The sequence below is a fragment of the Delphinus delphis genome, chromosome 3, assembly GCF_949987515.2.
Source record: "Delphinus delphis chromosome 3, mDelDel1.2, whole genome shotgun sequence".
Lineage (NCBI taxonomy): Eukaryota > Metazoa > Chordata > Mammalia > Artiodactyla > Delphinidae > Delphinus > Delphinus delphis.
Window position 1 is genome coordinate 109,325,484 of NC_082685.1, and position 23,974 is coordinate 109,349,457.

The 23,974-nt window shown below is 38.0% G+C and overlaps 1 protein-coding gene across 1 annotated transcript in view; it reads right to left on the reverse strand.

Moving 5' to 3' along the window:
* MSH3 (mutS homolog 3) overlaps positions 1-23,974 on the reverse strand; it is a 180,989-nt gene that overhangs the window by 116,638 nt on the left and 40,377 nt on the right. Inside the window, exons 9-10 of the mRNA XM_060009221.1 lie at positions 6,197-6,303; positions 3,465-3,579 (exon numbers count right to left, since the gene is read on the reverse strand). Coding sequence (XP_059865204.1) covers positions 3,465-3,579; positions 6,197-6,303 — 222 coding nt within the window. The remainder of the gene's footprint in view (positions 1-3,464; positions 3,580-6,196; positions 6,304-23,974) is intronic.

Consider the following 23,974-nt stretch of genomic DNA (forward strand, 5'->3'; position numbering starts at 1 on the left):
GTGTGAACTTCCAGAGAAATCTTCCAAGTAACATGGGAAAATACTTCATTAATATTTCAGACAACAATAATACAAAGGATGCTTTTTATCCCCTCAAGTTTTATAATGGGAGAAAAATGTTCTTGCTGAAAATTGCCAAAGAAATTTAAGATTCTACATCATTCCTATACTACTTAAAAAAAACAAAAACAAAAACCAAAACCAATCTTTCTGATTTAGACAAAGGCAGCAAAGGTGTAGACCTTATGTGAAAGATCAACCCCTTACAAAGATTCTATTTAAATACTATTAATATTATTTGAAAATGAAAACAGACCAAAAAAAAAAAAAGACGCCCTACCACATTACATATGAAATTTATAGTGGAGAATAGTTCTCTATGTAGTTTTCAGAGTTCATACGTTCACCATTTGTCTAACCTTTTGATGGTTAATTTATGAATTATAAATTGTATCATACGACAAAAATTCAGTTTTATTGTAGATTCACTTCTAATTTATTTGCAATTAAAACAAATATCTTTGCATTCCTAAATGCTGCCAGTATGCATATGAAAGAAGAAAATAAGAAGAAGGGTGTATAACAGATCCCCAACGATTCACTAGGAGATTACACAGGACTCAGCATACAGTCATACTCACAGCTATGATTTATTACTGTGAAAGGATACAAAGCAAAATCAGAAAAGGGAAAAGGTACATAAGGCAAAGTCCAGAGGAAACCAAGGGCAAGCTTCCAAGAGTCCTCTCCTGGTAAAGTCACACAAGATGTACTTAATTTCCCCAGCAATGAGTTGTGGCAACATGTGTGAAATATCTACCAGAGAAGCTCATTGGAGACTCAGCACCCAGGGTTTTCACGGGGGGCTGCATTCACATAGGCACCTCTTCCCCACCGTGTACCAAAATTCCAGCTCCCAGAAAACAAGTAGGTGTTCAGCATAAACCATACTGTCTGCAGAAACCGTTTAGGCACAGTGAGCCATTCTTACCAGAGAATGCTGGAAACCCTCCCCAAAGGCAAGGTCTCCGATGCCGGTCAAGGGTCAAGCTTGCATGTAGGGTTTCCTAAGGATAGTTGTCTCATCAGGTTTGCCATGTTAATCTTTTCTTGCATCTCTCTTTTCAGATTCTGTTTCTCTTAAAAGTATCTCTGTTGTATTTATTTACTTTTGTATTCCTTCTAGTTTACTCTTTATTCCTAAATTGATCTTTTTCTTTAATATATAGTTCATTCTCAAATCCTATCACCTCATTTCAAATCTTTCCTATTTCTCATCTATTCTCATTTGTCCTTTCACATTTAGCATCATTTCCTTTTAGCTCATTTTGAAGTAGTAGGTTATAGTTAGGAATTATATATATACTTTTGAAGTCAGGGTTATATCTGCCAGCATCCTTAGGAATTCGACAGTATATGATCACTGATCAAGCAATTCTAAATTATTTATCCTTTGGGAAAAAAACAAATTTTACGTGCTTTGAAATAAACCTTATAAACAATGCCTGGCTAGCATTCATCCTGTGTGAACTTCCAGAGAAATCTTCCAAGTAACATGGGAAAATACTTCATTAATATTTCAGACAACAATAATAATTTGTGGGCATGTCTTTCTGGCATGCGTTCACTTTCTGTAAGGACATTATCCTGCTCCTTGTTCTTTTTTATTATAATTTTATACGGGATTCCAATTTGGTTCTTTTCCCATTGCTAATTTTTAAGTGAAAATTAGTTTTCCAGAAGTTTCAGAACACAGACATTTTTTAGGATAGCTGATGTTACTTTACACATCTCCCTCTTCTGTTGTTTTTTTATGGTGTTCAGTCATGGCACCTCACTTCTGCTTTCATTCGTAAAAGATTAAATGCATGAGTACTGTCCTTTAACCACAACTAGAAAATTATACAAATATATATATACATACTATATATATGTGTGTGTGTGTATATATATATATACATATATATATACATTTAAAACTGTTTTCAGGCAGTTGGACATCAGGCAGCATAGAACTGTGATCCCTGAGAGAAGAAAAACAAAAGAGGTAAACACTATGACTAACTCTTTGGACAGACCGAGGAAAGTAGAAGTTGTGAGACAGAATGTCAGAGACGACAGAGCTGCATACAGAGAGATGCAGAAGGGTCCCATCAAAGTCTTTGGCCAAGCACTGATCCTTAAATATGCGGAGGACCTCACATGAGATCAGGGAAAGAACCACAAGAAACAGTAGGACGAACAAGGGTTCACATAGGGCTTAGAATAGTTTGCTCTCCGACTAAAGAGAGTAGAAATACCTCAAAATACTTAGGGCATTGGGTAGAAGTCTTGGAAGTGTATTGCTTTCAGGGTGGGATTAAAATAGACATAGACAAGGATTTCCCAATCTTGGTACTAAATGACATTTTACTGAGATAGCTCCTATCTGTCCACCCCACCTCTGCAGAAGAGGAAGTAGCTTACTTATCCAGGATCTATATGATATAGGGTAATTCTTCACAGAGCCAAAGATAAGGGGCTAGTGAAGGTAGAATATGGAAAGGCAAGAAAATTATTCTGCTACCCTTTTTTTATTCCACTGGCTTTTAAACTAGCATTTTCCTAGAATGTCAATTGCCAGCTTTTAAATCTCTCAACTCTACAAAGTTAATCACTCTTTTAAAAAGCTGTCTGTAAGGGGCTTCCCTGGTGGCGTAGTGGTTAAGAATCTGCCTGCCAATGCAGGGTACACGGGTTCGAGTCCTGGTCCGGGAAATTCCACACGCCGTGGAGCTACTAAGCCCGTGCGCCACAACTACTGAGCCTGCACTCTACAGCTCGCGAGCCACAACTACTGAACCCATGCGCCACAACCACTGAAGCCTGTGCACCTAGAGTCCGTGCTCTGCAACAAGCCCGCGCACTGCAACGAAGAGTAGCCCCTGCTCGCCACAACTAGAGAAAGCCCGAGTGCAGCAACAAATACCCAGTGTAGCCAAAAGTAAAAAAAGTTAAAAAAATTTTTAAAACAGCTGTCTATGTTAGTAGCTGTCCTCTTTATCTTCAACTTTATGGTCTGTGAAATAAGAATTGAAACCAAGAATAAGAAAGGTGATGAAGTTTTATGAATGCTTTTCAATACCACTTCTTAATACTACTTCTCAATTAACTGTGCATTAGTACAAAGCACAGTGTTATATTATGGTGTTGTGGTCAACGCTATAATACATTCAATACCTATCATGAATACAAATTGACAGAATTCTTAAGCTTTCTTTTAATTTATGTCAATTAATATTTTTAATATTCTTCAGCAACAATACCACACAGCTCATTCTTGCCCCAGAATATTCTATCCAGAGCAGGTAAACTTCTTTCCTAGTACTTAACAAAATTCAATTCAACAGTACTTACCAAATTCAATTTAAGAAATGTTTTTTAATATACCACCACCCTTTTTTTATTTTTGATAAATCACTTACTTGGGTTTGGAAAGCACCTTTTCCAAGTTAAATTCTTTCAGATATCTTATTATGGCAGCCAAAGAGCAAATCACAGGCTTTTCCAAGTTAATGATGCCAGAAAAACTTTGAGAACCTAAAAAAACAGAATATACACCTTCATTAAAGTTATTATTCCTTATTAAAAACAAACATTAAGTTAAATAAAATTTAGTTTATGATTTTTGAAATAATAATTTAGATCGTTATCTCCCAAAATTACCCTTTGGAAAAATACAGAAGTTTACAAATACTTAGGGTACGAAGGGCATTTTCTGACGGTGGATGACCCTTTTTTGGAGAGCAACAGAGCAACTATTTTCAAAGTGTAAAATGCTCATCCCCTTTGACCCAGAAATACTCCAAAATGCTTGTTAAAGACGTGTATACCAGAAAGTGAGTTGAAAAATCTTTTCTAGTAGCGTCTGCTTTATAACAAAGTCAATCAGCTATACATATACATATATCCCCATATCTCTTCCCTCTTAAAAAATTAGACACAACCTAATTGAACATCAATAAGGTATTACTTAAATAAATTTCAGTACATCCAGATTATTATGCACCTACTAATGGGAATGACTTTCCCATTAGCTTTCCATCTGGTCTCCCACCTCTATCCCTGTGCCCTATAGGGTATTCTTAACGGAGTAGCCAAAGGAATCCTTTTTAAAATGTGCGTCACATAACTGGATTACTGTGCTTACAAATCCTCCAACATTTCCCAACTCACTGAGAGAAGCAGCCCAAGTTCGTAAAGGGTCTACAAGTCCCTACACAACCTGCCTTCCATCTCCTTTCATCTCTGAGCACACCTCCTAATATTCTTAGTTACTCTGTCCCAGCACCCAGACTCCTTGATGTTCTTTAAACACACCAAGCACTTAAGATATGTTGTACTTACTGTTGTCTCTGCCTGAAACTGTTCCTTCACACGTCCATGTGGTTTTCCCCCTTAACTCCTTCAATCTTCGTTCAAATCTTTGTTCAACTGCCACATTCTCAGTGTGGCCTTCCCTCACCGCTCTACTTAAAAATTCACCTCTTCCCTGCCTTTCTGTATAGTACTCATCACCTTTAAACACTATTTTATTGTACACCTCCCCCTATTAGACTGTAAACTCCAGAAGGGCAGGAATTTTTGTCTGTTTAATTCCTTACAGTACGTAAAATACCTCAAATAGGCATTCAATAAAAATCAGTTGAAAGAATAAATACAAGTTATATTAAACAAATACATAGAAATATGTATGTTTATGTGTAGATCTGTACATCAAAAAATTCTTAAGGATTTGAGGGGAAGGACTTGTACTTTTTTCCTTACACACAACTATGTTTTAACTTTTTTTGCAGTAGGTATTTATAACCTTTAGAAAAAATTACAAGATATCCTCTACAAATCTGCAATATAAAATATATTACTTTCAACTATAGCTTTTTATAAAACCAAGGTGTAAATGATGAGTTAACAAAACTCTTCCCTTCAACTGAGAATTTCACCTTTTAACTGTCTAGCTCTGTTCCCCAGGAAACCTGACAAAGATGAAGTGCCATTGTGTTATGAGGTAGCATTGCATATGGTAAAAATGACCTGAAATCAGTAAACTGCAGCATCTGAACTAGGGGAAATTATAAATACCTGACTCCAGAATTTTGGCCTTCCTTGAGTACACTGACTCTTTAAACTTGGCATGTCCTTTGGAGAAATTCCAGCAAGAGATAAGGTTTCCTATAGGTCATGGGGCTTCTAAGCCAGGGCAGATCCTGCATCCCCCTGATGAAAGTCTGCTTTCTTTGCAACTGAGCAGTCACTAGAGGTGGGAGGGGATTTTAAGCACCCAATGACTCTGTGGACTGCTGCAGACTGCTGAGGACTCCTCCCACTAAGAGGAAGAGCGTCCTGTCGGCAAACTGGATTTTCTGTCCTATATCCTTCTAAGTGAATCTGATGCCAAGAGTGGCTTATGATAGTTTCCTGACTTAGTCTTGTCTTTAGTTGAACATAAGATGATGATCCCTTGGTGATATCTCGGACTGCCATTATAAGTGGGTTACACTCTCAGACGCCTGATTCAATTTGGCCAAGACACCATGAGATTAAAAGGAATGGGGAAAGAAATGCCAACAAGACATTGATGCCTAAGAGGGAGCTGGGGGAGGCTGGTCTAACAGTGAAAGCTCTGCAGCTTGTGACAGGGGATAAAATTGGATCTTAGCATAAGCTGGACTGGCAGGAATGAGGGGTACAGACCAAATCAAACAGATACTTGGCTGAGAAAATGTGAATTAGACAAACAATGGTAATCCAACATATTAAGACCCTGTCACTAATGTTCTGGTATTTTAATTCTGGCCATCAATTTCTGGAAATGCTAGCCTTCATTAGGAGATTTACATTTTATAAAATTGCAGGAAAATCATGGACTATCTTTTAAAGGAAGCAAAAAGGAAGGTTCTTCTGTAACTAACTTGTTACACTCCAATGAATATGCCAAAAACATCAGGTTACTAAATGGGCATAATTACAAAGAAGCAGCTGCAGTTGTGCTTCTGATGAGTGCAATAACAGTGAACTCTTCCCTCTACTTCCAGTTATTAATCAATAACTATCTAGTTTCCATTAGAGTTTTAGTCAAACTTGCACCTTTATCCAAATCTCAACTCAGTTAAATTTGAGGACACATGGCTAACATGTATAAAATATCTACCTTTACCGTCAACTATGTCTTTTGCATAAAATTCTGTAACCTCTTGGAAAGCGTGGCTGTATTCAAAATACATGTTATCCATCCTTTCTACTCGAATTCTGTCATCCCGCATGCTGAAAGAAAAAAATGCAAAATTAAAAAATTAATTATCCATAATCTTGCACTATCTGTATTTAGGCCTTGACCTGACCAAAATAAATAAGACTCATTCCTTATTCTCTCCCAAGTTGAAAAAAAAGAGACAAAGAGCTAAGGTTTCCCGGTCAAAAGGCTGCATTTCATAAAATATTATTACTTTTACTACTAGTATTTTATATCACCTAGCACACTGTGAGTATTTTATATATATTGTTATTAAGAACTCATTAAAATTAAGGTCAGTTACTTTAATAAACACAAAAGGGAGAAAAATGGAAAAGCATCAATTTAATTGCATCAATTGTTTAAATCCACTAGAAACAGAATACATCATTAATTTCTTTGAAGTGGCATCTTTGGTTGGCACTATGCTAATAAGTCCATTTCTTCTACCACAGCCTCCAGTCAAATATAGTAAATTCCCCTTAAGTCAACTCTCACTGTTTCTATAAGTGGCTCTACACTTTTAAAAAATATGCATATGTGTGTGTGTGTATATACATAAATGATCACGTAAGTACATAAACAAAATCATCAAATCATCATCCATGCTAGTAGTGCATTGTCTTCCATTTTCTAGTTTGCTTGACTCCCCATTCCCCTCCCCTCCTCTCCTTTCCTAATCACCTCACTCCCAACCCATTAACAGCCTAGGAGGAACCCTTCCTCATCTTTTTCATGTTCATATGGTCATACGTATGTCATATACACCTACTCATACATGCATTGTTTTATAAAATGGGGATGACTTTATACAAACTTCCCTGCATCTTCTTTTCTTCACTAAATAATAACTCTTGGAAATCCCTCCATATAAAGTGACCTAGCTACAACTCACTCTTTTTAATGTCTGAAAAATATTTGATAGTATGTAAAAGCCATAATTTATTCCACCATTTCTTTACTATTGGACATTCACTTGATGTTAACATTTTGCCACATGTTGCTTTAGAATATTTTTATCTAAAAAAAAATTATAGATACAGGTGTATCTTGCACACGTCCCTCTTCAGTCATATTCATCTACCATCTTCAGAAGTAAACACTACCTTCAATTTGGTGTATATTAGCACCATGTATGTTTTTATACTTTACAATATATTTTAGCATCTTTACACAATACACTGTACCATTTCATGTTTTAAATTTCATATAGGCAGTACTCTATTACACCTATCCTTCTACAACTTGCTTTTGCACTCAGAATTATATTTCTCAGATTTATACATGAAGATGGACATTTTTTTTTAATATCTTTATTGGAGTATAATTGCTTTACAACAGTGTGTTAGTGTCTGCTATATAACAAAGTGAATCAGCTATATGTATACATATATCCCCATATCCCTTCCCTCTTGCATCTCCCTCCCACCCTTCCCTATCCCACCCCTCTAGGTGGTCACAAAGCCTCAAGCTGATCTCCCTGTGCTATGCGGCTGCTTCCCACTAGCTATCTATTTTACATTTCGTAGTGTATGTATGTCAATGCCACTCTCTCACTTCGTCCCAGCTAACCCTTCCCCCTCACCATGTCCTCAAGTCCATTCTCTACGTTTGCGTCTTTATTCCTGTCCTGCCCATAGGTTCTTCAGAACCTTTATTTTTTTTTAGATTCCATATATATGTGTTAGCATACGGTATTTGTTTTTCTCTTTCTGACTTACTTCACTCTGTATGACAGTGTCTAGGTCCATCCACCTCACTACAAATAGCTCAATTTCGTTTCTTTGTATCTGTTTTTAAATTTTCAATTATTTCTTATTTTTGAGTAAATTTTTAAGATTTGCTTTTCAAATTTAATTCACCTGAATTTATTTTGGGGGATGCTGTGAAGGTAGAAATACACTTTTATTTTCCATATGATTCTCAATTAAGGATAAAGCACCATTATAAAACATTCCATCTTTTCCTACTAATTTAGACTGCTGCCTCCACATTTCTACATATGTGTGACCCTGTTTCTGGCTTCTATCCTATTCCACTGATCTTTTTGTCTATCTCTGTATCAGGACCACAGTACTGTAATTTCCATGGCTTGGTATCAATATCTGTGGCAAGGCCCCTACCTTGCTTTTCAAGATTGTCTTGGCTATTCTTGGGCTTTTGAATTTTTTTAGAAATTTTAGATTCATTTTGTCAAGTTTCACAAAAACCTTATTGGGCTTTTGACTGGATTTGCAATGAATTAATTTAGAGAGAAATGATATCTTAACAAATCAAGATATCCTATTGTTAAAGATGGCATAATGTCTCTATTTATTCATGTCTTTTATATCTCACAATAATGTTCTGTAATTTTCTCCATGTTATATATATCTTTGGTTGTGCTCACTCTTAGATATATTATAGATTAATACTACTGTGAAGGGAATCTTTTCTTCTATTACATTAACTAAAAGCTTATCACTGGTGTACACGAATCTAAATTTTTATATGTAGCAACAATGCTAAACACTTTTTTCCTGTATTGTCTATGCATGAATTAATATCATCTTCAAGAAGAAAATTTCTATTTTTCATTTCTTTTTCCTGTTTCAGTACACAACTGGCTAAGACCTTCAGGGCTGCGTTGAACAAAGGTAAGGCTAACAGCCATCCTTTGTTTTCTTACTGATACTAATGGGAATGCTTCCAAAGTTTTGACTCTTAAATATGATTTTTACTAATGGGTTTTGGAATAAATGACTTATTAGCCCGAGGTTTGGTAAGTTTCCCAGTTTTTGCAAACATAAAAAAAAATTAGTCATAAAGGATTACTGAATCTTAGCTAATGTTCTTTCTATAGGTATTAAAATAATCATATTGTTTCCTCTCACTTAATCTGGTAAGATATTATTCATATTTTCTGATGCTGAATGATCTTTGCACTCCTGGAATATATTATACTTGTCCTGATGTTCTGCGTTGCTTAAATAAAGTTATAAATTTGATTTCTTAGTGTTTTTCTTTTCCCCCAGAAAATCTGTGATAGCATACCTAGCTCCAAAGGCTTTTTCTGTTCTACTGCAAGACTATGACAGGCATAAGCTGCTTCAGGAAGAAGTCTAAGAGGGAGGATTTTCTCCCATCTGTAGTGCTGAAGAGGATTTTTCCACCTTAATCCAATGGAGAGAGTATCAGACTAACTATTGCAAATCTCTTATCAATTTTTATCTTCCTGTAGACACCCTTAATACCTGGATTTTTAGAAGCCTACTGCAAAGCTATTTAGTAACTCAAAAAGCAATGAATGACCTTAGGTGAGTTCCACAATGCTTTTGTACAAGTCCCTAGAGTGAACACATGAGGCAGCTGGTAACTCAATTACTGTTCTAATATTTTGTTTGAGAAGCAGATGAGAATTTAGAAACACATTAATTTTGATAAAAATGGACTCGTCAGTTACCCTTGAGGCTTTCATGGAAGCATTACAAGAGTGTTAAATTCAACATTCTGCAATCTGTATATAAAATATCCTTATGCAAACATTTTTTTCCACAAACTGATTGGAGTTATATGTGAAATCTCTTATCTGTTTCCCTAGATTTATGATAAAATCAAATCACTGTATCTTTGAAACAAAAGTCTACTTGAAACACTGTATACATAGAGAGTAATATCCAACCAGAATTTTGTCAAACTAGATTAGTAAAATTTCTATATTCAACAGAGAACTGTCAATCTTGGTTTCCTCAAACTGTAGCCTGTGAAATACCTGCATCAGAATCACCTGCAACACACATTAAAAGCACAGATGCCACACCCCAAATGTGTTCCATCTGAATTCAGCAAGAAGCTGGAGGAGAGGGGGTATTTTCATTTCAACAGGGTTTTCGGGGTGACTCGCAGGCAAACTGCAGACTGAAAACACTCATCTACACGAAAAATACTGGCAGCCATTGTAGGACTAGAGTACAAAGTGGAAATATAAATCTTCTCCAAAGACAGTCTATGTTTTTAGCTGCTCTATTAGAGGTGAGCAGTAAATATCTTTTCACCAAAAAATTAAGTCAACGATGGTCCCCTAATTGATCTAGGAGTTAAAAAATTATAAAAAAAACACCTTCCCACCCTCTACAGAGGCTCTTTGTGACCAGAGGCTGAAGCCTTCTAAACAGAAAAGACACTGAACAGAGGCTATGCTCCTCCTCCGTGGGCCTGGGGTGGCAACTGCCCTTCTGCACTGGATGGGAGGACTAATGTCAGCATGTGAGTCTCAGTCACTACACGGGGTATGCAAAGCTGGACTGTTTTAAGATTTCTAATTTTATTTTATTTTTTGAAGATTTATTTTTTATTTATTTATTTTTGGCAGCATTGGGTCTTAGTTGCGGCACGTGGGACCTTCGTTGAGGCATGTGGGATCTTTCGTTGCAGCGTGAGGGCTTCTCTCTAGCTGTGGCAGCAGGTTTTCTCTTCTCTAGTTGTGGCGCGCAGGCTCCAGAGCACGTGTCCTCTGTAGTTTGTGGCGCGCGGGCTCTCTAGTTGAGGCACACAAGCTCAGTAGTTGCAGCACTCGGGCTTAGTTGCCCTGCAGCGAGTGGGATCTTAGTTCCCTGACCAGGGATCGAACCCATGTCCCCTGCATTGTAAGGTAGATTCTTTAGCACTGGACCACCAGGGAAGTCCCAAGATTTCTAATTTAAAAAAATCCTTTTCATATGTTACATGCCTCTGTGTTGCCAAATATATTGTTTTCGAAAAATTAAGTGGCAATAAAACTCTAAACAAGTGTGGAACCTACACTAAAAAAGGGGGGAACTTTAGACCCAGTAATGTCAACTTGGACATAAAATTGGTGATTCTCTGGTGCTGAGTAGCAAACTACCTACAAAGATTTTGATAATGTTTAATTGTGACCAAATGTCAACTTACCAATTTATGATCTATGCTGGCTTTTGAAACTATAATTTTTATAGATAAAAAGAGCCTTGCTAAAGGCTGACAATCTACTCTAGGAAAACCCAAGGCCTCTTCTGACAGTGTCCTTATTGATAATAATAATACGGATTGATCCCAAGCTTGCTGAGTGATTAATTCTTTCCTCTGAGGACAGAATGCAATAGAGATCGAGATTGACTAAAACAGACTATGTAACATAGTTACAATGCCTCTATATCAGAATTAGGATGAAATTCATTAATTTATTACTTCTTACAATAGGGAACCATCACTTTCTTAGAAGACTGAGGGCATTATGTCAAATTATAAAGACAACCACTAGAATGAAAATATCAGAATAACCCCAGAAGAACAGCAAAGAAAACAGATCATATAGTGGAAGATTCTTTAAGATATAAAAATAGAAAACTGAATATGGACAAACTAATATCAAATATATCTACCATAATGACAAATGTAAATGGGCTAAACTCACTTATTTAAAGAAAATTAACCTCGGATTGGATTACAAAAGAAGAAAACCTGGGACTTCCCTGGTGGCACCGTGGTTAAGAATCTGCCTGCCAATGCAGGGGACACAGGTTCAAGCCCTGGTCCGGGAAGATCCCACGTATCACGGAGCAACTAAGCCTGTGCACCACAAATACTGAACCTGCACTCTGGAGCCCATGAGCCACAACTACTGAAGCCCGCACACCCAGAGCCCATGCTCCGCAACAAGAGAAGCCACCACAATGAGAAGCCTGTGCACCACAATGAAGAGTAGCCCCTAATGCTGAATACTAGTGGTCATAGTAACTATTCTTGTTATTCTTCTGACTTTTCTGGGTCTATTATTAGTGCTTGCTATTGTTGCAGTTGTATAATCTTACACAGTATAGAAGTTTCCTGAAGCATTGCTGTCATTTTTGGTGTTGTCTTGTAATTAATAATGGATGAATGCTGGATGTTGAATTTTATCAAAATACTTTTCACATCTGTCTAGATGATCATACATTTTTCTCCTTTACCTTACTAATGTGATGGGTTATATTATTAGATTTCTTTATGTTGAACTGTTTTTATATTCTTCAGCTAAGGCATCACGCTATCTTGTATTTATCCTTTTTAGTATACTGATGGATTCTGTTTGCTAACATTTAATTTGGGAGATTGATTATATGATTTACACCTTAAAAAAAAAAAGAGTAGCCTCTCATTCTTGCAACTAGAGAAAGCCCGCACAGCAATGAACACCCAAAGCAGCCATAAATAAATAGATAGATAGATAGATAAATAAATTTATTTTAAAAAGAAGAAGAAAAACTTTCTACACTACCAATAGGAGCAAAACTTAAAGTAATTCTGAAAGGTTAGAAAGAAAAGGTTGGCTGGAAAAAAATTGCCCAGATGAATATATTAGGCTAGTGCAAATAAAAAGAAAGCATGGGACAAGATTTTCTTATCAGGCAAGATAAAATTCAGGACGAAAAGCATTATAACAAGACAAAGAGAGGTACTTAATGATAAAAAGGACAAGATGGAAGAAAAGCTTTTCATCCCATATCCTTACAAGAGTTTTAGATTTTTGAACCATTGGAATATACTACTTATTCAAAAAATAAAGTTGTTTCTTTAGAAGAGAGAAAGAGGGCTTCCCTGGTGGCGCAGTGGTTGAGAGTCTGCCTGCCAATGCAGGGGACACGGGTTCGAGCTCTGGTCTGGGAGGATCCCACATGCCGCAGAGCAATTAGGCCCATGAGCCACAACTACTGAGCCTATGCGTCTGGAGCCTGTGCTCCGCAAGAAGAGAGGCCGCGATAGTGAGAGGCCCGTGCAACCACGATGAAGAGTGGCCCCCACTTGCTGCAACTAGAGAAAAGCCCTTGCACAGAAACGAAGACCCAACACAGCCATAAATAAATAAATAAATAAATAAAAAGCTAAAACTATAAAGCTTCTAGAAAAATATGGAGGAATACGCCTATGAACTTGGTATAGGCACAGATTTCTTAGGAATTAAAAAAGAAAAAAGGAAGAGAGAAAGAAAAAGGAAAGAGTGGATTACAGGATTTACACAAGAGCTCCCAGGAGAAGATGTTTGTCCACTTCCCTGGACTTAAACCTGGGAGGCTAAGGAGTCCAGGAAACCGGAATGGCTGCAACCTTCCTGCTACCTTGTGGAACGCAAGAGGGCAAACGCCAGAGGGAGGGACAAAGGAGAAGAGCCCCTAAATCCAGCCATGCCCAATTCCAGCCTACTTTCAAGCTTTTCACTTACATGAGCCAATATGTTCATTTTTAACTTTTAAAAATTCAATAAGAACTCACTATAAAGTATACAGTTTTCAAAAAGCAAAAGAGGAGTCTTTGCTGTCCAGAGAAGGAACTGGACACAATCACACAGGCAGCATCTTAGAAAGATGACAACCTCTACTGTCGGCCAGATGGGCAATAGTGAACTGAGGTGAGAAAGACCCAGTTTGATTTCAGCTGGTGAGCCTGCTTCCGACCAAACCAAGAGGGAGACAGAGTACAAGTCAGAGACTGTAGAGACCAGGAAGCCCCCGGCTACCACTGCACACTTTCCCACCAAGCAGAGATAAAGGGACCTTAGACAAGTTACCACCGGGGGTAGAAATTAAAAGCAGATTTAGGGCAAGCCCCCACAGGGTTAGAAAGACCCGAAGTAAGGAAACACTAGGACCTAGCCCCAGAGGACAGGCCTGTTGGGGAGCCAGAAGAAGAACTGAGAATCTCCTCACTCACTATGCAAACTCCATGGGGCCTCAGACAGAGGAGGCCTAAGGCCCAGGAAGTAGCCAAGGCCTGCACGAATGGCAGCTGTGCCTGCTGTTCAAAAGACTAAGACAGGAGGTCTTATCTTATCTTACCTTATCTTAAGGTAAGAAGTCTACACTAGGTAAACTCATGTCTTTCTAAACTTTTCTCTAGCTTTTGATTTTACTTTTTCTTTTATAGTAGTTGTTACTTTAAGGAGAAAAAAAAAAATTGCTCATCTGTCTGGAAATTGCTAACCTGACAGGGAAGTACTTCTATCTGCAATGAGGTCAGGAAAACTAAGAGGATTAGAGTGCTCAAACTTTGGGGAACCAGGGGGAAGAGAAAAAGGAAGGGGGAGGGAATGGAGGCAGAAAGCCCAAGGGCCTAGAGAAGGCATCATTTCTGCACACAGTCATAACCTCCCAGCTCTTCTTCCCTGACCCTGGAAATCTTCTCTAAGGATGAACTCCCTTGGAACAATATTTTAAAACCTCCATCCTTTCTTATCTTTCAGTCCATCCCAATCCTGGGTCTTTTTGCCACCCATCTCCACATACCATACCCCCAGCACATATTCTTACTTATTTAACAAGCCAGCCAAGACTCACCTCCTCTAAGACGTTTTCCCAGAAGAATAACCACATGCTAGGAGAGCCTGTGCTTTCTACTGGACATGTGGGACTGCAGTTTGTAAAGTAATACCTTCAGAAATAAAGCTACTTTGTTTGAAGCACACATGCTTTTTGTCAGGAACTTTACTGCCAGAGATAGAAATACAAACTGTAATATGCATTATAAAGGAATGAAAGTTTCATGGAATATTAACCAAAATAATGTCAACTGTGCTATAAAACATTACTTATTTTGAAGTCCAGAAGCAGAGGTGAAAGAAGGGAATGGTTGCTTCTTTGTGTGTTTTTACTGAGAAGCCATATAATGGAGTGGTTCAGAGCCTATGCTTCAGAGCCAGGAAGTCTGGATCAAATCCCAGTTCTGCCACTTAGTAGTTGGATAACCCCAGACTTAACAGCTCTCTGCCTCAGTTTCCTGGAAATCTGTATTAAAAGAATAGTAGCTCCCTCACAGTGGGTTTGTGAAGATTAAATCAGTCAATAAATATTATAAAGCCCCTAGAATAGTGTCTAATACATAGTGTTAGTTATTGCTGTTATTATTAACATTATTATTGCTACTTAAGAATGAAAGATAGGAATAGTCATGTGCTCAAAGGAAAAGGGAAAAAAGGGAGAGCGCTTTAGAATAGATGAAATTGGGCAGGACAGGCACAAAGGAAAGAACACATCAGCAATGAAAAATATTCTCAGTAGCTACCAAGATGTCTCTAATGGTACCTTTTTCACTCCAGGGGAGCACAGGATGAAGATGAGGAAAAGCTAATGTGGGATTTCAGAAACCACTACCCCTCCCCAAAACAGCACCTCACCTACTTCTGACCTTTGAGTGACTCAAATAAGTCACTCAAAGGTCATTTAAAAGGTCACTTAAATAGCGGTCACTCAAAGGTCACTTAAATAGTGGTCTTCAAAGATGACAAAACAAAAGATACAGGTTAATTTTAAAGTTTACCTTTAGAAAAATTAACAAAAGTTACTAAACTCTAAAACCAATTACCTAGACATGTACACACTACTATATATAAAATAGATAACTAATAAGGACCTACTGTATAGCACAGGGAATACTACTCAATACTCTGTAATGACCCATATGGGAAAAGAATCTATGGGTTGGCCAAAAAGTTCCTTCAGTTCTTAAGTAAAAATAAAAGACATTTTTCATTTTCACCAAGAACTTTATTGAACAACGTATTCACCGTTTTGTTCCACTAACTTCTGCCGTTTTTCAGGCAACTTCATAGTTCCATCTTCCCAAAACTTTTTATCTTTTTGAGCAAAGAACTATTCCGGGTGCCTTTTATAGTCTTCCAGGGAATTAAAATTTTTTTCCACTAAGAGAATTTTGTAAAGACAGAAATAAATGGAAATCTGAAGGTGCAATGTCTGGTGAATAAGGTGGATGAATCAGAACTCTCCAGCCAATATGTAACAGTTTTTGCCTGGTCATCAAAGAAACATGTGGTCTTGCATTATCCTGATGGAAGATGACGTGTTTTCTGTTGACTAATTCTGGACACTTTTCATAGAGTGCTGCTTTCAGTTGGTCTAATTGGGAGCAGTACTTGTTGGAATTAATAGTTTGGTTTTCCGGAAGAAGCTCATAATAGAGGACTCCCTTCCAATCCCACGATATACAAAATACATCACCTTCTTTGGATGAAGACCGGCCTTTGGTGTGGTTGTTGGTGGTTCATTTCGCTTGCCCCACAATCTCTTCCATTCTTTCACATTATTGTACAGTATCCACTTTTCATTGCCCATCACAATTTGTTTTAAAAACAGAACGTTTTCGTTACATTTAAGTGGAGAACTGCATGTAGAAATACGGTCAAGAACGTTTTTTTCGCTTAACTTATGTGGAATCCAAACATCAAAGCTATTAACATAATCAAGCTGGTGCACATGATTTTCAATGCTTGATTTGGATATTTTGATTATGTCAGCTATCTGCTGTGTGGTATAACATTGACTGTTCTCAATTAATGTCTCAATTTGATCGCTATCAACTTCAACTGGTCTACCCAATGGTGGAGCATCAGCCAGCGAGAAATCACCAGCACGAAACTTCGCAAACCACTTTTGACACGTTCAATCAGTCACAGCACCAAAAACTCAAATGTTCAGCAAGTGAATGGATAAACAAGTTTGTAGCAATTCTACTGAACAATAAAAAGAAACAAACTACCGATACACTCAAAGCATGGGTGAATTTCACAGGCATTATGCTGAAAGGGGCTGGACATGAAAGAGTACATACTGTAATGATTCCATCTATGTGAAATTCTGTAACAGTCGACTCAGATCAGTATTTGTTTGGCATAGGAGGTGGACATGGGGAGAAAAATGACTGCAAAGAGGCACAGGGAACTTTCCGGGAAGATGGAAATGTTCTATATCTTAATTGGAGTGGTGGTTATATTGATGCATATATTTATCAAAATTAATTTGACTCATATACTTAAAATGTGTAAATTGCATTGCATGTAAATTATACTTAAGGTTGATTAAAAATTAAAGCTTTATTCCAAAAAAATTAAAGCTTTATATATTTGCCATATATAATTTATAGCTGAAAATTTTCTATTAAAATATCTGAACATTTTGGTACAGATGAACCGGTTTGCAGGGCAGAAATTGAGACACAGATGTAGAGAACAAACGTATGGACACCAAGTGGGGAAAGCGGCAGGGTGGTGGTGGTGGTGTGATTAATTGGGAGATTGGGATTGACATGTGTACACTGATGTGTATAAAATGGATAACTAAAAAAATCTGAACATTTAGACCAACCAATTCCTGTGCCAGTGTGTATTTCAAATACATTTTTGGAATAAGATTCTAATTCAAGTAGTTATTCAGCAAAAAGCAATGATGCAGAGAAGTATCTCATTTTGAAGAAAAACATTTAACTTCAAAAAGTACATTCCATATTTATATGCTTTGAGATGATCATAGTCTAAATGTCATCCACTATTTCACATACACACAATCATCCTAACACGAAGCAAATTTTTACAAAATAATTTATGTTTCCTGTGGTTCAAAGACATTTTTGTTAATCACAAAAATCACAAAATCTTTACCTGACATTATATGCCCTCGAGAAAAAGCAAAAGAAATCCTACTTTTCTGAGAGTCTTATATAATCCTGAAGAGAATGATCAGCATTAAAACATTCTCAGCTTAGTGGAAATTCATCTCAAACATTTTTTTCATGCATGATTAAAAGCATTCTCTCAGTGACAGACACAAAATCAAGACCATTTCACTCGGATCATATGCCTTTGAGTTCATTAACAAGCTCGAGTCTGCCTCAGACAACTTAAAATAACCAATCTTCCTAAACCGATATTTTTCTCTACAAATAACGAACTCTGATATTATCCCAAGAAACAGCTGCTTCAAAAAAAATAATCAAGTTGACGATCTGGAATTCATAGTACATGAATAACTAACTGATGTTTCCTTTTCAATTCAACAAATCTTCACTACAGGAATACATGGAAAAAAGGAGTTCCTTGCTGTGTGTGTGTTATGGGCTGAATTATGTCCTCCTAAAATCCCTATGTGGAACTCCTAACCTCCAGTACCTCAGAATGTGACCTTTTTTGAAGACAGAGTGCTTACAGAGGTCATCAAGTTGAAGTGAGGTCATTAGGGTGGGCTTTAGTTCAATATGACTGGTGTCCCTAAGAAAAGGGGAAATCTGGACACAGACACACACCCAAAACGAAGACTACATAAAGAAACATAGGAAGAAGATGGCCATCTATGAGCCAGGAGAGAGGCCTGGGAGAGCCTTCCCTCACAGCCCTGAGAAGGAACCAACCCTGCTGGAACCTTGATTTTGGATTTCTAGCCTCCAGAAGTGTAAAACAATAAATTTCTGTGTTTTAAGCCACCCAGTCTGTGGTACTTCGTTACATCAGTCCTAGCAAACTAACACAACCCTACTAAAGGGCTCAGTATCTATTTAGAGGTGCTTATAAACAAATCACTAAAATACCAAGTAGATTGAAAAGAATGCCTGTGGTAGTATCTGCCAATTTCAAGAGTGTAAATATTCTCACCATGGCTGATTTTAAGCTACCAAAGCTTACCTGAAAGAAAATTCCATGGAAATATAACCATCCATTCTCACAAGCCACTACAAGCGAAATCCAGCACAGAGCAAAAACGCAGGCATCAGTATTTAATACACAGGTGATTTCAATGTACAGCCAAGGCTAGAATCCCACCTGAAAATTGCAGGACAGCTTCATAAAAGCAATAAGACTGTTAAAATACAGACTATTTTAGAAGACAGATGAGGAGAAAACACACCACACCACATAAGAATAGCTTAAGAATGGCAAAATAACAAGTGAAGAATGAAAAAAAGAGCTAATATCTACTGAGCACTTACTATGTTCTATGCACTGTTTTAAACCCATTATATGTATTAACTATCTTAATCCCCACTACTACTCTGTGAAAAAGTTCCATTATTATATACCTGGTTTTGCATAAGAAAACAGAGCCACAGAGAGGTTAATAAGATCCAGAGCTAAAAAACGAAAACAAAAACAAAAAACCAAGGAAGCTAGGATTCAAACACAGGTTGTCTGGCCCCAGACTCTGTACTCAGACCACTGTCCTGTGTCATCTCTCATTGTACATGACATGTTTAGAACACAGCAATTAGTCTAGTGCAACAAGAGCCCAGAGAAAGGGACAAGGGACTAGACAGGAGAAAGTGTGCCATCTTCCTGGCTTCGTGCTACCTTACTTAAGCAATGGGTTTTCAACTCAAACTCTTGTAAAATCAATCAATTTAACCTTCTTGCATAACTTGTTGTTTAAAGACGTCCAATCAAATAGAAAAGTCTGGAAGTGAAAATCTATCTGTAAAACAAAATCACCACCTCTTTATTTATATGTGAAAATACGATTTAGACACAAGGATTGCTTAGCAGGCAACTGTCATCATTCAGGAGCAATTAGCGTGGCCTAGAGCCTCCGACAAGGAATGCAGGAAAATCATACACATTCCCTAAGCCACAAAGAGAATTCTGGAAGATGGGGCTGCACTCACTAAGCTCCTGGGGCAAAGACAGCACCACACACGAAAAGCCTAAGTTTTCCACTTCTGAGGTTAGAGGAAAGACACCTATAAACACTTCACATCACCGAGGCCCCGGGGTGGGGGGGGGGGGGGGACGAATGAATTCCACTATTGTTTCCAATATTCAGCCAGTATTTAACTCTGGAATTGTTCTTTAAAAAAAAAAAAGAGAATGCTTTTTATCTATGTATTTGCAGAGCACTGTAAAACATCAGCATTTTGACAAAGGTAGTATTTTAGTATACAGGGTAATGGCAAAACTGAATAAAACACATACCCTTTAAGTAACATCTTTGCATTGTCAGTACAGAGGGAAAGATAAAGTGAAAGGAAACAGGCAAACAAGGAGGGAGAGAGAGGCTTCTCTCCTTTTACAGGCAAATACTTTTATGCTCACAGGGCCTTGGAACTAACCTAAGGAAGCCCTTTCTTCTGCAGAAAAATGACAGAATGTGTTGAGAGGCTAAGTTCTGTGTCTCTCTGTAGCAGTAAGTAGGTGGGAAGGAGGTAGAATATGACAATCAACCTACAGGCCAGGCTGTTCCCACTGTTCTCCAGAAGGGAGAAGAAATAGGATTTTATTCTCCATGGGTGGGCAATCTCTTGTCTTGCTCAATTTAATCACCCACAAGTAAACTCTGTGATATCCGGGGGTTGAGAGTTAAAAGTTACATAAAGACTGTAAAGTATCCTTACCGATACCTAAATGACTGCCTGGCTTGGCAACCAGGAATTGCTTAAAAAGGGCAGTAACCACTTTATCAAATACTTCCAAACTCCCAATATTTTAGTCAGAAGCAAACTAGTTTTTACATTCTTACTTGCAAAAATTATATCTCAACAGTATTAAACACCTGTCACTTAGTGGCTTATTGGAACAACACACATTTATTATCTCACAGTTCTGTAGGTCAGAATTCTAACACTGGTCTCACTGGGCTGAAATCAGGGTATTGACAGGGCTGTGTTCCCTTTCTGAAGGCTCTGGAAGAGAATCTGGTTCCTTGCCCTTTCCAGTTTCTAGAGGTAGGCTACGTTTCTTGGCTTGTAGCCTCTTCCTCCATCTTCTGAGCCAAAATGGGTGGGTCACACACTCACAGCACATCACTCTGACTCTTCTGCCCTCCCCCCCCCCCCCGCCTTCCACATTTAAAGGACTTGTGATTATTGAGCCCACCTGGATAATCCAGGGTACTCTCCCTACCTTAAAATCAGCTGAGTAGCTCCATTAATTCCCCTCTGTCATTTAACCTCATATATTCACAGGTCCTGGGTTTGGGACAAGGTAATCTTTGGAGACAGAAAGACAGATACATGCATATATGCATACATGCTACTAGACCACCTGTGCCTGATTCCTCACTATAAAAAATTTATAATTTATAAATTACATAGTAATTACTATATAATAATAGTAATTACCTCAAAGATTTGTTGTGAAGATTACCTGAGTTAATATGAGTAATCATCATGGAATATACCTGGTATATAGTAAGAGCTTCACTATTTTTTACAAACTCTTTAGAATTTCTTTTTTTTTGGCTGCACTGGGTCTTCGTTGCTGCATGTGGGCTTCCTCTAGTTGCAGCAAGCGGGGGCTACTCTTCGTTGCAGTGCATGGGCTTCTCATTGCAGTGGCTTCTCTTGTTGCGGCACACAGGCCCTAGAGTGTGTGGACTTCAGTAGTTGCAGCACACGGGCTCAGTAGTTGTGGCTCGCGGGCTCTAGAGAGCAGGCTCAGTCGTTGTGGTGCACGGGCTTAGTTGACCCACGGCATGTGGGATCTTCCCAGATCTTCGAACCCGTGTCCCCTACATTGGCAGGCGGATTCTTAACTACTGAACCCCCAGGGAAGTCACTACAAACTCTTATTTCATCTGTGTTTAAACCTTTCTCTCGTTGTGCAATGTATTTTCCCAACACCTGTCTAGTTAAGTGTTGCCTATCCTTCTAGGACTTCTCTTGCATGATGCTTCCCTACATTGCATAAAACTGCATTTGTCTAATACAGCAGCTACTAATCACACGGAGCTACTGAGCACTTGAAATAGGGCTGGTTGGAATTGAAGTGTGCTGTAAGTGTAAAATACACATTGGATTTCGAAAACTTTGTAAAAAGGAATGTAAAGATTTAATATATAAAAAGGGATGTAACAGTTATATGTTGAAATGATATTTTGGGTATACTGAATTAAAGTATATTATTAAGATTAATTGCACCTGTTTCTTTTTACTTTTTAATGTGGCTACCAAAAATTTTAAATTACATATGTGATTCACATTACATTTCTACTGAGCAGTGTTGCTCTACACAGAATTATCCTCTCCCTCTCAATTACTCTCTCAGTATTTAGTTTGCTTTCCTATCACACACACTACATAATCTACTTTGTACTGCAGCGATTTGTATAGGTGCTGGCTTTCCAAGTAGACTGGTAGCCTTTAATGCGCAAAGGTCATGGATCTTCTAATCTCAAGAAGATCCAGGGTAACTGTACAATAACTGTTTATGAAACTGAATGGAAAGGGAAACATTATTTAGCTAATGTGTTTTGTATACCTTACCTGATTTGTTGTTAACAGGAATGACCAGAAGTCAATCTGTCTTTGAAGCAACTTTTTCTTGGGTTAAATCATGATTAGGATGTACAGCAAATGTCAAAACAAAGTTTCATACAACAATACTTAGCTTATTACATACAACGCACCCATCTATCTTTGACTCCACACTATTGTATTTCCTTTTTTTTAAGTGGTAATTGCAACCCATAAGATTGTCTTCATAGTCCGCTAATGATTTGTGACCACAGCTCAAAAAGCACTGCCTTGATGGGTGGGTCAGGTGCAGGCCTCCCTGGCTGGACACAAACCATCTTAAAGATGTCATGTGATACTCAGCACGCTCCTGATCTCAATGGCCCCACCAGGTAAAGACTAACCCTGTGGTGTGGTCATGGTCCAACATGACCATCAGGGAAGACACAGAGATCCACTCATCATGAATTCTGTTCTCCACCAGCCTTCCTGTTAGGGCTGGGGGCAATTTAGTACACAATCTAGTACAGTGTGTTCAGGGCCCATGTCCACTCCCTTGAGATGGAGAGCCCAGCTCAGCATGGCCAATGGATCAGAGCTGAAGGTACAAAGTAACAGAAAGAGCTCATGATGGTGCTGAGGGAAAGAGTCCTAAGAACTTGTCAGAGTTTTCTGAGCTGCTGTTGTGTGAAGGGGCTCCCAAGCAAGCCTGGAGAAACGCCATCAACCTCAGCATTATGTATATTAAATCAAATTATATATTGAATCAAATACTAGACAGGTATTTTCTTTAAAAAGGTGAAGGGAGGAGGGGTAAGGAAGGGAAGAGGGAAAGGGAGGTAGAGAAGAAAAATGGTTGAGGGAAAAGGCAAGCCAGGACTTCACAGACTTTTATTGCTCTAGGGATGAAGACTTGGGTTAGTGGTTAAAAAGAATTCACAAAAAGAGGATGGGAGGGAGAAGAACTTCCTGGCCTGAAAATAAGAGATAAGGGAATAATTTCAGAGTAATCAACAAAAATAATGGAAATTAGTAAGAAATCTCCTTTCAGCAGAATGGTTTGACAGGAAGGAGTCATTGAAAAGACTAATGGATAAGTCTGCGACCACAAAGGCTCTGACATAAGCAAGCCTGGTGGGGAGGAGGCGGGGTGCGCTTTGAACCAAGGTTTTGGTTTAAGGTAGACAATGAAAGGAAGCTTTGTTAGAAGGGAAGAACGTGAAATGAATCTTTGAACTATGAAGAGGGAGAGGGAAGAAAAATAATTGAAGAGATCCTAAGGATAGATGGCTACCTTTTTAAAGAGTTCAATTATGGAGATTTTTGTACTTCATATTTGCTATTAGGTTATATCTTAATGATGGCAGGAGGTGGACTTATCAACATCAAATAGGACTGGAGATCTAGTGGGCTTTGCCACTAATTACCTTGGTGATCATGTAACTTCAGAATAAAATGTTTTAGTTAATTAGGAGACTTTATGAAATTAAATCTCCAAGCCCAAACAAACAGGTGATTTACAAAAATCAAGTAAAAGTAGTAGAACAATTCTGCACATCTCACACAATTGCTTCCCAACTTTTCTGTTCAAGTAGACTGGCCCCACCTTGGGAGTTCTCTGTAGTAATCATTCCTCCAGACTCCTCAAATTCTGTTTTTTCCTATTCGACTACTATCAATAAACCTATAACATGTACACCCCATTATTCTTTTAAAATAGAGATA